This window comes from Aulostomus chinensis, chromosome 15, assembly GCF_037954235.1.
Source record: "Aulostomus chinensis isolate RoL2024-O1b breed Wild chromosome 15, RoL_Achi_v1.0, whole genome shotgun sequence".
NCBI classification, from domain to species: Eukaryota; Metazoa; Chordata; class Actinopteri; order Syngnathiformes; family Aulostomidae; genus Aulostomus; species Aulostomus chinensis.
Window position 1 is genome coordinate 2295001 of NC_141334.1, and position 13075 is coordinate 2308075.

Sequence of the window (13075 nt, forward strand, 5' to 3'; positions counted from 1 at the left end):
GAACCTGTCGAGTTCATGTGCTGAATGTCAATTAAGCGCTGACTTCACTGCAGAGCAGCAGTTTTCCTGCACTGAGTGTTTAACAGATACTCACAGTATTGTTGTTGTTGTTGGTGGTAAAATGTATATTATATATATATTAATGTCGTAATAATAATCTCTGTCTCATCGCAGCATGTTGGCTGTGATGGTCAGATTGCCTCGGACCAGCAGGAGGATCGTTGCGGGGTCTGTGGAGGAGATAATTCCAGCTGTAAGGTCATCAAGGGAAACTTCACCCGCAGCACAAACAAAACAGGTGAGGTCAAAGGTCACTCTCCTGTTTCCAACCTTGAGGAATAGATGAGGAATCACTTTCCTGTGTGAGTATTGGTTGTTGGCTGATGGATTGGTGATACTCCTGTGTCCCAGGTTACTTGAAGATCTTGGAAATCCCCAAAGGAGCCCGCCACCTCCTGGTTCAGGAGTTCAAGGGGACACCTCATATCCTGGGTAAGAGCCCGAATCCTGGGTCAGAGGTCACAGGAGGTCAAATCCTGCTTGGGTGAGCTGCATGAAGAACTCGTAGCCCCTCATTTTGGTGAAGTGTTCCATCTTGTGCCCCAGCCGTGAAGAACCAGGAGACAGGTCACATGTTCCTCAATGATGAGGATGATTTCCCAGAATCCCGCATGGTGATCGAGAAGGGCGTGGCCTGGGAGTACAAGAACAGTGAGGAGCAGGAATCCATCCAGACCACGGGTCCACTGAAGTACGGAGTTCTAGTCATGGTTAGTCATCAGTGCCAAATCCAACCTGCACAGATTCTGTCCAATCAAAATTGCAACAACCACCTGTGTACCTGTCTGTTAGGTACGTTCCCATGGCGATGACAAGGTGACGGTGTCCTATAAGTACGTCATCCAAGATCATATGCGGTCCTCCCTGGAGTCCAACCTGGTGCAGGAGGATGCCATTTTCTATGAGTGGGCGCTGAAGAAGTGGTCTCAGTGCTCCAAGCCTTGTGGAGGAGGTACACTCTTCTGTAACAGGCCATGTTATCCAGTTATCACAGAAACAGGACGGCTGTTAACCGTGCTTTTGGTTGCCAGGGAAACAGTACACAAGGTTCGGCTGCAGGAGGAAAGCTGATGGGAAGATGGTTCCCAGAACATTCTGCTCCAACATCAACAAACCAAGGGCAATCAGCCGCAACTGCAACACTGAACCCTGCAGCTCGCCACGGTAACACTGATTCTATCACCACGGTAACTCTGAAAAGCTCACTGTGATAATGCTGACCAGCTTGCAAAAGTAACACTCAACATGTTGCCATGGTAACATGAGTAAAAAAACTAAACAGAAGTAATTAATCGGCCACTTCCAGTCACTGATTGCATACTCTGTCCTTCAATCAGAAAGCAGGCTTTAACCCCATGGTTTCTCCTCAGCTGGGTGAGTGGCGCCTGGGGGGACTGCAGCACCTCCTGTGGTCAGACAGGTTGGCAGCGACGCTGGGTGAGCTGCCAGCAGCCTTCCAGCGGGGGGCAGCAGCGCTCTGTAAACAGCAAGCTCTGCACTGACCAGCGGCCAGACATGAAGCAGCCCTGCAACCGCATCCCCTGCCCCCCTGCATGGCGTGCTGGGCCCTGGACACTGGTACGAGAGTTGGAGTAGTTGAGTGCCCCGTTGAACTCACAGCCATCAGTTATGGCACGTCTGTGGTTTCTTGCAGTGTTCAGTCAGCTGTGGAAACGGAACGCAGGAGCGGCAGGTTGCCTGTGTCACACCTGAGGGATTGGCCGGAAACTGCAGTCAGACGCCACCAATCACAAACCGCACCTGCCGGGCTCCTCCCTGTGGAGGTAGACGTCCATCAAACACATACCGGATTTTTTTTTTTTTTACCAAATTGAAGGAATCACTTAGTGTTTGTCTCCTCCTGCAGGCGACCAGAGAAACTTCATCGTCCAGTGGCTGTCCAGGTCTAGCGCTGATGTCCCAGTACCAGCTGTCTCATCCAGTGAGACTCCGCCCATTCCCCATTCAGTCTAGCATGCCAACAGGATAGAGGGTGTAATGACGTTGTGAGTTTCTGTGCTCCTAACAATACATGTCTATTCCAGGGCAGCGTTGCCGTGGCGACCGTTCTGTGTTCTGTCGAATGGAGGCGTTAAGTCGCTACTGCTCCATCCCCGGATACAGGCAGATGTGCTGCAAGTCCTGCAGCAGCAGCGGCAACTTCAGCACCTTGAGCAGCTCGAGTCCAGCAGCCAGCAACATCAGGTGAGAGCACGTGGAGCCTTGTTACCTGCAGCGATGCAGGCTGGGTGACGGACAGCAACTCAGATTTGAAGACATCTGATTGAAACAAATGGATCGAAACTATGCCACAATAACATCAAACTGGCAACATGCACAAGGTGTGAATTCATGATTTGTCAAGTCTGTTGACACGACAACAAGCAAACAACTTATAAAATGCATTTTTTTGAGTGGCGTTCCGCTCAGGTCTGCCGCAGGAAGCCTGAGACTCCCTCCTGTGAATTCTCAACTTGCAGTGTGAGTAACACAAATGACATCATGTGTTATTCACGCCGGCGAGAGGGACTCAAGTTTACTGTTGTGTTTATGCTGACACAAACAGAAGCGAGAGAGTGATTGAATCGATCCGGTGTGTCATCGCCACCTCACACAGCTCAGTTGTGGAGCTCTGGATCTTTCAGGCTTTTCTTTTTCTCTCTTAGCTCACGGACGTCGACCACAGAAATGCCAGCTACCAACTCCTCTACCATCATCAGTGACATCATCAGTACTCCAGCCGCCAGCTTCACTACAAGCCCACCCCACACCAGCAGGGGCGTCACCGACTTTGTTTATGTGGATTATGATGATTACTATGACTATTTGTCCTCCCAGGACCCTGCGGGCGCCGCTGCTACTTCTTCTTCTACTGTTCCTGCAAAAGCAACTGCATTGTCATATTTTCTCACCAAGAATACTACCGTTCCTATGGCAACTGCTAACAGTCAAAGGTCAACGCCGCCACCGCTGCTCAGCACATCTGCAGCCCCAGAGTTTCCCACCACACTGAGCACTGATGAGATCATTAATATGACATCATCACCAGGCAGATCATCTGGCATGCGGAGCCAAAGAATTAATCTTACTGAAACTGAAGCTGGGTTGTTCGTCCCATCCTTGAAGAAGGACAACAACTCAGTGGACGAGGTGTCATACCGGATCGTGGGGTTGGACGGTGACATCACCAGGGGCCAGCAGAACTACTTTGTGCCCCGTATGCCGCCATCCCGTGAGCGAACACAAAACAAACGCATTCAGGAACTTCTGAATGAGAAGCGGCGTAAGGATCTTCTGAGGAGGCCCAGCCAAGGCGGTGGGACTGAGCAGAAGCACGCCGACTTATAAAAACATGACGTGTAATGTCACAGCTTGCTCACTGCCTGCCACTGCTACCAAACTTGACCTACGAAACTGAACCACTGAGGTCAAGTTTGACTGTTGGTCTTTGAAGATGAAGTGCTTGAGGAATCAGGTTGATGTTCATTTTGTTTGTACCAGATAATCTTGTTCTTTGTGACTGTTAAGAAATAAAATATTTGTGAAACAAACACAAGGGGGCTTATAATTTGAAAGTCATAAAATAAATGTTTTGTTTGTACTGTTACCTGCTGAATTTGTCTACGATCCTAATGTCTTATGAAGATGATGCATGTACTTGATACAAATCAAGGTGAATAATGTAAATGTTTATTTTGCTCCACCCTGGGACTGCAACAAGCAACACCATGTGACTCTGACACTTTAGACTTGAGGAAAATGAAACAGACCTGAAGATATTGTTCAACATTTGTCAATCAAATCTGCTTTTTAGACAATAGATGACGTGGACTTTCATCTTAAAAATGTGCAGCAAAAAAAAAACTGCAGCAAAGAAATGTCAAAAAACCTTTCAGTACGCTGATGTGTATTGTGAGAATTAATTACTTTAGAGCCATAAAATTTAAAACCACAACCTAGACAAAATCAGTGACAGAAAACTTAATCAACAAAACAGCACATATGTGCAAGAACGATTAAATGAAAAAAAATCGTCAACAAATTATATTTTCATGATCAGAATATGTGACTTGCTGCCTTGATTAATTGTTTGACTGTTTCGTGAAGCATCATTCAGTTTCTTAATTAAGGTTTTTGTCATTTGTGTGTGGACTAAGGATCGGAACGAAGTGCCTGTCAGGACACACTCCGGGCTGCAATCCCACGCAGGTCACCTAACACGAAACAAAGATGGCGGCTGCCGCAGTCCGAAGTCTCGGCTCGACTTTGGGGAAAAACCTCCGAGAGATCCGCGTCCACCTCTGCCAGACCTCCGCGGCCAGCAAGGGGGTCAGGTGAGACCCGAGCAGGCTGGAGCCGCCATTTTATTCATTAATATTTTTGTCAACAAGGAGAGTTCAGCTGCTTGTTAAGCAACATCGAGACTGACTTGCTAACAGCTACCGCCGTCTAGAATGACCTGACCTGCTAACAGCTATCTGCTGATTACACCACACACCACACCACACATCTTGTTTACAGCTAACCTTTGCTAACACCGTATGGAATGACCTGACTTGCTAACTACCAGCTCCCTCTAATTTATTCATTATATGAATGGACTTGCTAAAAGCTAGCTGCTCCTAACACTGCACAGAGTGACCTGTCCTGCTAACAGCTAGCTGCTAACTCAGTGGAGACTGCTAACATGATGCAACTCGGCCTGCTTTTATCAAACTGCTGCTTAGACAATGGCAAAGAATGCATGTTTACTGCAAGTGTGACTGATTTAGTCTGTTCATGTATGGATGGAGTCCCCATGTGAGGTCCCTCAGCCTTGTATGTCCGTCGCTCAGTTTGGCCCTCCTCCTTAGCTGTGACGTCACTCACAATGTTTTCTGTGTTGTGACAGAGATTTTGTGGAGCAGCACTATGTGACTCTGAAGCAGGCCAACCCGGACTTCCCCATCTTGATCAGAGAATGTTCTGGGGTCCAGGCACGGCTGTGGGCCCGATATGGTGAGTCTGATTGCACGGCATCATGGGAGACACAGGTGACAGGAAGTCAGCAGATCAGTAAACAAACACAGTTGGGTTTCAGGCATAAGCTAAACTTGGAGCTTCACTCAGTGGCTCTGCCCTGCGTTACTGTCCCTATCACAGATGTGAGCTGTTGATTCACAGGACAAATGTCATCACACCACCTCTGTAATTTCCAAGTAGTGTGTAGAATTGTCGCCATGCCGAAGACGAACGTAACACATGCAGACGAGATTCATCTCGTGCAACGTTCTCCAGATGACTCTAACCCCTAAAAACCACCAGATCCAGTGGAAATTTGGGGGAAGGTAGAACATGCCTCAGGTGCTCAGTGTGACCTAGCATGACCTGATATTGTTAGTGTGGAGGTGGTCGGGAGGAAAAACTAACTTGTGACTGTGACAAAACTTGTTTTGATGGTGTGTGTGTTTTTATAGATTTTGGGAAGGAGCACAGCGTCTCCGTGGACAACATGTCCGCTGATGAGGTGGGCCAAAGTTTGCAGACTTTGGTTCAGTCTAAACCCTGACCCCGCCCCCTCTGTCCACAGGAAGTGGCTCAGTCTTGTAAATGTATTCGTTTAAATAAAACTGGTGTTGTTATTAATGTGACTATGTTTTCTGCCTCTTTTTTTATAAAGCTGTTACCATCACAACGCTGGATGTTTAAATGCATCCTTGTTAATTGTTTCACCGACAAGCAGTTAGTCTGCTCTGAGAGAAACACCATCTGGTCCTGGGGAACCTGGTGCTGTCACTGTGTGACCTGCAGGAGGCAGCAGAGCGCCACGATGCTGCAGATGCTTCATCCAAACATAAGATGATGAGAACTAAATATGATGTTATGTCCAGGAGGTAATTTCATGTTATTGACACACAACCCAACCATAAACCCGCAGATGTAGGAGGAGTCAGGGATGAGCTGATCCTGCTTTTGTTTTTTTTGTTTCTATTAACAAATACATTTATACAGAACAAAGGTGTTTAGCCAGGGGCACAACAACGCAGATCGTAAAGCAATACAACGAGACCACAACCTTCTGACAAGACAAATAATCCAAAAAAAGAGTGAGAGATGAAAAAAAAACAACATAAAAACTTTTCCAAAATAAAGATTGTTTTTAAGGCTTTTGGGTTTCTAAGTCCATTGATGACGGTGCTGTACAGATGAAGTTCCTGTTAGACTGTAAAGTTTGGTTAGTTGTCGGGCCATCTCCTCTTATGAATATGAAATTTACCTAAAAATAAAACACGTACAGAGAAGATGAAGTCCTTTTTGACTTTCTTGTCTTCAAAATAAAGACAAATGTCCTTTTCTTACATATTTAAAGTCAAGAATGTTTAGATTACAGGGATTTAAGGGAGTCGTCTTTGCAACGTCACATCAGGAAAACTGCGGTGGTGACCGCGCTTATCACAGTGACCCTGACCTATATTTTTTTTTTTTCACCCAGAGTCAAGGGGGTGTTTGAGCCAAATTGGCTCAGTTGTTCCAAACTGACATCTCAAGAATGTAAATGGGATGGACAGATGCCTCGGAGGAGTGTGGAGGCATAAAATCATGCAGGAGTGTAGGTGGATTATTGGGCAGGAGGAGGGGATGAACCAGAAACACTCAAACAGGTGAGATGTGGGACAGAGGACAGCAGTATCAAGCATTAAATCACGGAAAACACAAATAATGAAAACTACCTTAATTTACTTAAAAAAAGCAGCTCCTAAATGGTGGAGAGCAGCATTGTGACAATAAAAATAGTCACAATGCTGCCTTGGATTTGAGGATAAAGGAGCCACCAACCTGCAGCCGGACTCTGTCAGGGTGTTGGTGGAGGTTAAACCTCATGTCTTCACAGAGAACCGGACGAGGCTGTGAGCTCTCAAGGTGACCGGGCCTCTGACCGACATCTCCCCGCTTGTCATACTGCTTAAGTGGGGTTCTAAGCTCCGGCCCAGTAGGTGGCAGTAGGTGGCCCTTAAACCCAAAGGAAGAGCGGGGGGCGAGCTACTTGTGTCGGAAGTGACGTAAGACACAACAGACCCAGCGCTGATCGGCTGAGGAAGTTAACAACGCAGTAAAAAACAAAAAAGCAAAAATCTCTTTGGAGAGGACGGTTGAACACGAACCTGATTGTTTTTGTTCCCGGGGAGAACCGACATCCCGCAGACATGCCTGAAAGTAAGTCGTTGGTTTGCTTGCTAGCAGGCTAGCAGGCTGTTCTTTGCAGCGCTAGCCTGCAGGGAAGCTCAAGCTAACTCGTACCTTGCGGCGTTGCAGTAGAAAAGTAAACAGAACAGAACAGAGTGGAGGTTCTTGTGATTGTGAGTGAAGGTGTTTAATCCGTGGGAACGCCGGGTCGCCCGCAGCTCCTTGTCGGAGCTTCAGCATCAGACTGCGACGCTGGTTGTTGATGGAGTTCCAACGTTTGTTGACGGCCTGAACATTAAAACAAACTGATGACAAGAGACCCGACGTGTTCGTGTCCATCCCGCCGCGAACAACATCTGGTGATGGAAATAACATTCCAGTGTTTACCGACAGGAACGTCTTTCCACCGCGTCACCTTTAGTTTAACGTCCCCATTCAAACACAAGATGAAGGCCCGAGCTGATCCAGCTCAAGACTTTAGCCTATTTCTACTTGACTTGGTCATCCAAGCTCAGGAACCACGTCAGGGTGTGAGTTAAACGAAGCTTTTCTCCTTTAGAAAACAGCACCGTTACCTTCCTGCTGTTTTTACTGGATTGATTCGTCCCTCAGTTTCGGCCTCCTTGTGTCCTTCTCTCCTCCGCCCTCCTGCGTGACCCCCAACCCTCAGCCTGTTGCTCCAACCCTCATTTGCTGCATCTGGGCTGGCAGGACGTCATGAAGTGTAAAGAACTAACATGTTGTTTGCCTGCAGCTGAGAGTTACTCCAACCCTCTGGCTCCCGACGGTCACGATGTGGACGACCACAGAGCGGCGGCCCAGTGAGTATCATGTGACACGCTCACGTAATTGCACGTATGTTTCTGTGTGTGTCAACGTCAGCAACCGTGTTTCTGCAGGTCCAAGCTGACTAACGACGACTTCAGGAAGCTGCTGATGACACCGCGGGCCACGCCCTCATCAGCACCTCCATCCAAGTCCAGACATCATGAGTGAGTATATGTTTGTACACAGAACGCTGTGATGTCAAACTTTGTCTCACTGTCGGGTCACTATTTTCCCAGAATGCCGAGGGACTACAATGAGGATGAAGATCCTGCAGCGAGGAGGAGGAAGAAGAAGAGGTATTTTTTTAGTAACAATTCAGGTACCGTCTCGTTTCATCCACGTCACAGCAGTCAGAGCTCCTGAGATGGAACGGGGCCCCAGATGTAAACAAACGAATGGAAACGGAGTCGGCTGATCAGCTGTGTTTATGTTTTAATCGTTGATTTTGTTGTGTAGTTACTACGCTAAACTACGTCAGCAAGAGATGGAGCGAGAGCGGGAACTGGCTGAGAAATACAGAGACCGAGCCAGAGAGCGACGAGACGGCGTCAACAAGGACTACGAAGAAACCGAGCTGATCAGCACCACTGCGAACTACAGGGCTGTCGGACCCACTGCCGAGGCGTGAGTACTGCTACTGTTAAAGCTGCTAGAAGTCAAGTCAATACTATTTCTATAGCGCCAAATCACAACAGAAGTTTTCTCATGACACTTTCCAAGTAGAGCAGGTCCAGTACCACACTCCCTCAATGAATTTACACCCAACAGTTCTCCATCAGCAAGCACATCCTGCAACAGCAGCAACGAAAACCTGCCTTTTAACAGGCAGGAACGTCAAGCAGATCCAGGATCAGTGGGGACGGCCTTCTGCTTTGACCAGTTGGGGGGAAAGAGAGCAGGAGAGCAGGGCAGAGACAAAGACAGAGAATGGAGGAAGACAGATATGCAGAAGGAGAAGAAGTAGAAGTACTGTAACAGCAGAGATGTCAGACCCACTGCTGAGGTGTGGGTACCGCTAATGCCCACACCGCTAACAGTACAGCTAGCCACAGAACTTTTAGATCCACCATTGAAGTGTGAGTACTGTTTAGCTACAGTTCAGCGGTTTAGCTACAGAGCTGCTGGTCCCACTGCCGAGGCACGAGGAATGCTAATGCTAACGCTGCCGCTGTTGATGTGTTCCAGGGACAAATCTGCAGCAGAGAAACGTCGCCAGCTGATCCAGGAGTCCAAGTTTTTGGGTGGTGACATGGAACATACTCACTTGGTGAAAGGTCTGGACTTTGCTCTGCTGCAGAAGGTGAGATGGTGACGGATGTGGTGAGTTTGGTCACGTATGAGACCGAGCTGATGACTCCCATGTGTCTGTTCAGGTGAGAGCTGAAATCACCAGTAAGGAGAAAGAAGAAGAAGACATGATAGAGAAGGTTCAAAAGGAGGCCAAGTATGACAACATTGATAAACCAGAACCAGGACCCGCCTGGGTGTCTGTCCACCTTTGACCTGTATATATGTCCCCAACAGGAAGGATGTGGACCCCGAGGAGAAGATGGAATTTAAGACTCGCCTGGGTGAGTGTGATCATGTGATGATTATTCGATGAGTCACACATAAACCGGCCTTCAAACCCTGTTCACACATCGTCTTCCAGGCAGGAACATCTACCGCGTGGTGTTCAGGTCTGGTCTGGTGGAGAGGAACGAGCTCTTCCTCCCTGGTAGGATGGCGTATGTGGTGGACCTGGATGATGAGTTTACAGACACCGACATCCCGACCACCCTGATCCGCAGCAAGGCCGACTGTCCTAGTATGGAGGTACGGACACGGATCAATAACTGACCGAAGCACCATCTTTGATTGTGGTCCCTCTGATTTCTGGGAACTCCATCGCGTCTTGACCTCTGACTGGTGTCTGGTGCCATCATGGATCTCTCGCCTGATGTTTGTAAAGGTGTTTCTCTGACATCTTTTTGTGTTGTCACCAGGCTCAGACAACTCTGACCACCAATGACATCGTGATCTCCAAGCTGACCCAGATCCTGTCATACCTCCGTCAGGGAACTCGCCACAAGAAGATCAAGAAGAAGGACAAAGGTAACAGCAGCACCTCGGCACTGACTGGGAAGTCTCTGGTCCCATGACAACATCTGAGCCCATCAAAGATCAGGTTCATGTCATAGGAATGTTATTGATGCCAATACCGTGTGTTTCAGGGAAACTGGATGATAAACGGGCTCCTGAAGCTGATCTCAGGTCAGTAAACCAACAGCAGCATCCTCATATCTGGTCTTTGTTCTCCAGTCCAACTGTCATCTTTGTGTTTTGGTTGTCCATTCAGCATTTTCGAGGACATTGGTGACTACTTGCCGTCCAGCGCCTCGTCTGTCAAACCTCCCAAAGACAAGGAGAGACATCGAGACAGAGACAGAAACCTGGAGCGAGTGAGAGAGGAGGACAAGAGCCGCAGACACAGCTACTTCGAGAAGCCGCGAGGCGACGAACACCAGGTTAGATGCTAGCTGATGAGACCGAGATTAAAAGATGAAATACTGCAGTTTATTATGATGGAATAACACTGTGTGTGTGTGTGTGTGTGTGTGTGTGTGTGTGTGTGTGTGTGTGTGCGTGCGTGTGTGTGTGTGTGTGTAGGTGGTGGAGGTGGATTCAGGTAATCAACTTGGTTCTTACATGCTTGAACTACCAAAAGAAAAACAAGATGTCTTGATGATTGTGGTCTTTGTGTCTCCCAGGTCCTGGTTCAGTCAGAGATCAGATAAAGATGATCAATGAGAAGTTTGCAGGAGCAGCAGGGAGCCAGTGGCAGGGCCAGGATCCATATCCTTCTATACTGTGGGACACGGGGGGGGGGGCTCTGTAGTTTGAGGTAGTTTGAACCTTGACTTTCAGCACATCGTCTCAGAGGAGAGACAGTAAAGAGCAGCTTGGTGATTTCTTCGGAGGCTCAAACTCATACGCTGAATGTTACCCTGCGACGTAAGAACCGCACACACCAACACACAGGTGAGCACCCATGATCACTGAGTCATACTGGTGCTGTAAAGGTGTGTGTGTGTGTGCGTGCAGGATGGACGACCTGGCTGTGGACAGTGATGAAGAAGTGGACTACAGTAAGATGGACCAGGTAACTACATTTCCCATCATGCATCAGTCTGACTCGCTGGATTGATTTGAGGGAGACTCCTCCCCTCCTGTTAGGGCAACCAGGTGGTTGGTGACATCAGTCAACCACAGACACGTTGTCCTATGGAGCAGAAAACTGAAGACGATTACATTGATTGATGAACTAACAGTAGTCAGACTACGATGATGATGATGGTGATGATGAAGGTCAACCATGTGATCGGTCTCATCTCAGGGGAATAAGAAGGGTCCGCTGGGCCGCTGGGACTTCGATACTCAGGAGGAATATTCAGACTACATGAACAACAAGGAGGCGCTGCCCAAGTACGTATCTCACTGCCCCCTCAGCTTTGACTGCCAGGTGTAGCACGACTGGCACCTGCTGACACAGTTTGTCCCTGCAGGGCTGCCTTCCAGTACGGCATCAAGATGTCTGAGGGCAGAAAGACGCGTCGTTTCAAAGAGACCAACGAGAAGGCCGAGCTGGATCGCCAGTGGAAGAAGATCAGTGCTGTGAGTTCACCATCTTCTTTGTTTGTGATGACGCGTGGTGACATCATCTGTCAATGTGATGTAACAATTCTACTTGATTCAGATATTTTCCAACACTGAAGCTTCACATTTACTCCCACCAAATAAGAAATGAATGAGTGTGCGGCTCCTTGCGCTCTTGCTCACTGCAGGATGTTGCGGTTTTGCAGGATGTTGCGGTTTTTGTGTTGTGTTGTAGGACCTCCATACTTTATACCAACCTTGTGTCACCACTAGGTGGCACTGCGACTCTGACTCTGTTAACCAGGACCTTCATCAAACTGTTTCATTGGAAATGGTGCGTTGGTCCAATCCATTAGGACTGGAGCGCTCTGGCGGCGCCATAGCAATGGCGTCAGCAATGCTCAGTTGAACATGCAGTGCTGACATCATATGTAATTTGAATCGTTTCAAAACGGAGTACATCGTGTGGTAGTTACCTGTGATGAGGTCACCCTGTGACATCAGTGTCTGTTGTTTTGTCAGATCATCGAGAAGCGGAAGAAGATGGAGGCCGACGGGTGAGTTGAAGCTCTCAGACTTGTTAAAGCGCTAAATTGCAGGAAGCTGATGGTGTTTGTTTTCCAGGGTCGACGTGAAGAGACCGAAGTACTGAGGATGAGGTGACCGACACTGATCAGTCAATACTGATCGATCACTCACTGATCCTCTTAAATTTCCGTTGTAGTTGTACGCGATCAGCTGAGCGATCAGCTGGTCACTGTGGGATCTTGTCATTATTAGTGATAAGTTGTTGTGAGATAATCATTAAAAATTTGATGTTCCGTGATATTGTTTGGATTCTTTCATCCAGTCAGGTGATGCTGTTTAGTCACATGGTTGATGTGGTCACCCATAACACGACACCCCTGCCGGACACACTCACTTTGTCTGACCTCGTTAAAGCTTCTGTCTTCATTAAGCTCATTAAGAGTCAAATTGTTGTTACTTTTGGAGACATGTTTGACAAGCAGCTCAACCGCTCTAATGAGTGTTTTGATCTTCCGTGCGTTAATGATCTCTGTGTGTTTGTTGACCAACAGCCGAACTGATCAATATGGATCTGGGTGTTTCTGACGATTTTAACGAGGCCCGGAGCTCCGCCTCCGGCCACTCCCCTGGGAAGTTGTTTGATGATCAAACATGAAGTTACGGTTTTTGTTTCAAGTTTATTTTTTGCTTATTTCAATTTTTCTTGAATGTTTACATTCAGTTCAGAGGAAACTTTATTGATAAAGACTGATGTTTCAGTCTCTGTCCATCTTGTTCGTTCAATCCATGGATATTGAAGACCTGCAGGTCCTGTCCAGGTCCCCTCTCTCACTCTCCTCAGCAACAAAAGAGAGAAAAG

The 13075-nt window shown here is 47.7% G+C and overlaps 3 protein-coding genes across 3 annotated transcripts in view; all 3 read left to right on the forward strand.

Annotated features, from left to right (window-relative positions):
* LOC147248158 (A disintegrin and metalloproteinase with thrombospondin motifs 2-like) overlaps positions 1-3614 on the forward strand; it is a 22514-nt gene extending 18900 nt beyond the window's left edge. The window contains exons 19-28 of the mRNA XM_086179064.1: positions 175-298; positions 412-492; positions 607-770; positions 853-1012; positions 1092-1224; positions 1431-1638; positions 1715-1844; positions 1928-2002; positions 2106-2265; positions 2727-3614. Of these exons, the coding sequence (XP_086035190.1) occupies positions 175-298; positions 412-492; positions 607-770; positions 853-1012; positions 1092-1224; positions 1431-1638; positions 1715-1844; positions 1928-2002; positions 2106-2265; positions 2727-3408 (1917 nt within the window). The 3' untranslated portion in view covers positions 3409-3614. The remainder of the gene's footprint in view (positions 1-174; positions 299-411; positions 493-606; positions 771-852; positions 1013-1091; positions 1225-1430; positions 1639-1714; positions 1845-1927; positions 2003-2105; positions 2266-2726) is intronic.
* Positions 3615-4225: 611 nt separating this feature from the next.
* ndufa2 (NADH:ubiquinone oxidoreductase subunit A2) lies at positions 4226-5684 on the forward strand. The gene is made up of 3 exons (XM_086226039.1): positions 4226-4394; positions 4952-5058; positions 5517-5684. The coding sequence occupies exons 1-3, from the start codon at positions 4291-4293 to the stop codon at positions 5606-5608; spliced, it is 303 nt and encodes a 100-aa protein (XP_086082165.1). The 5' UTR covers positions 4226-4290; the 3' UTR covers positions 5609-5684.
* A 1392-nt stretch (positions 5685-7076) lies between these two features.
* ik (IK cytokine) lies at positions 7077-12514 on the forward strand. The gene is made up of 20 exons (XM_086225879.1): positions 7077-7254; positions 7979-8045; positions 8124-8216; positions 8289-8348; positions 8509-8676; positions 9238-9352; positions 9426-9496; positions 9577-9623; positions 9704-9867; positions 10038-10146; positions 10266-10305; positions 10391-10559; positions 10702-10720; positions 10803-10886; positions 10962-11046; positions 11137-11194; positions 11429-11517; positions 11598-11706; positions 12211-12245; positions 12313-12514. Exons 1-20 carry the CDS (start codon positions 7245-7247, stop codon positions 12338-12340), a joined length of 1620 nt encoding a protein of 539 aa, XP_086082005.1. The 5' UTR covers positions 7077-7244; the 3' UTR covers positions 12341-12514.
* Positions 12515-13075: the final 561 nt, after the last annotated feature.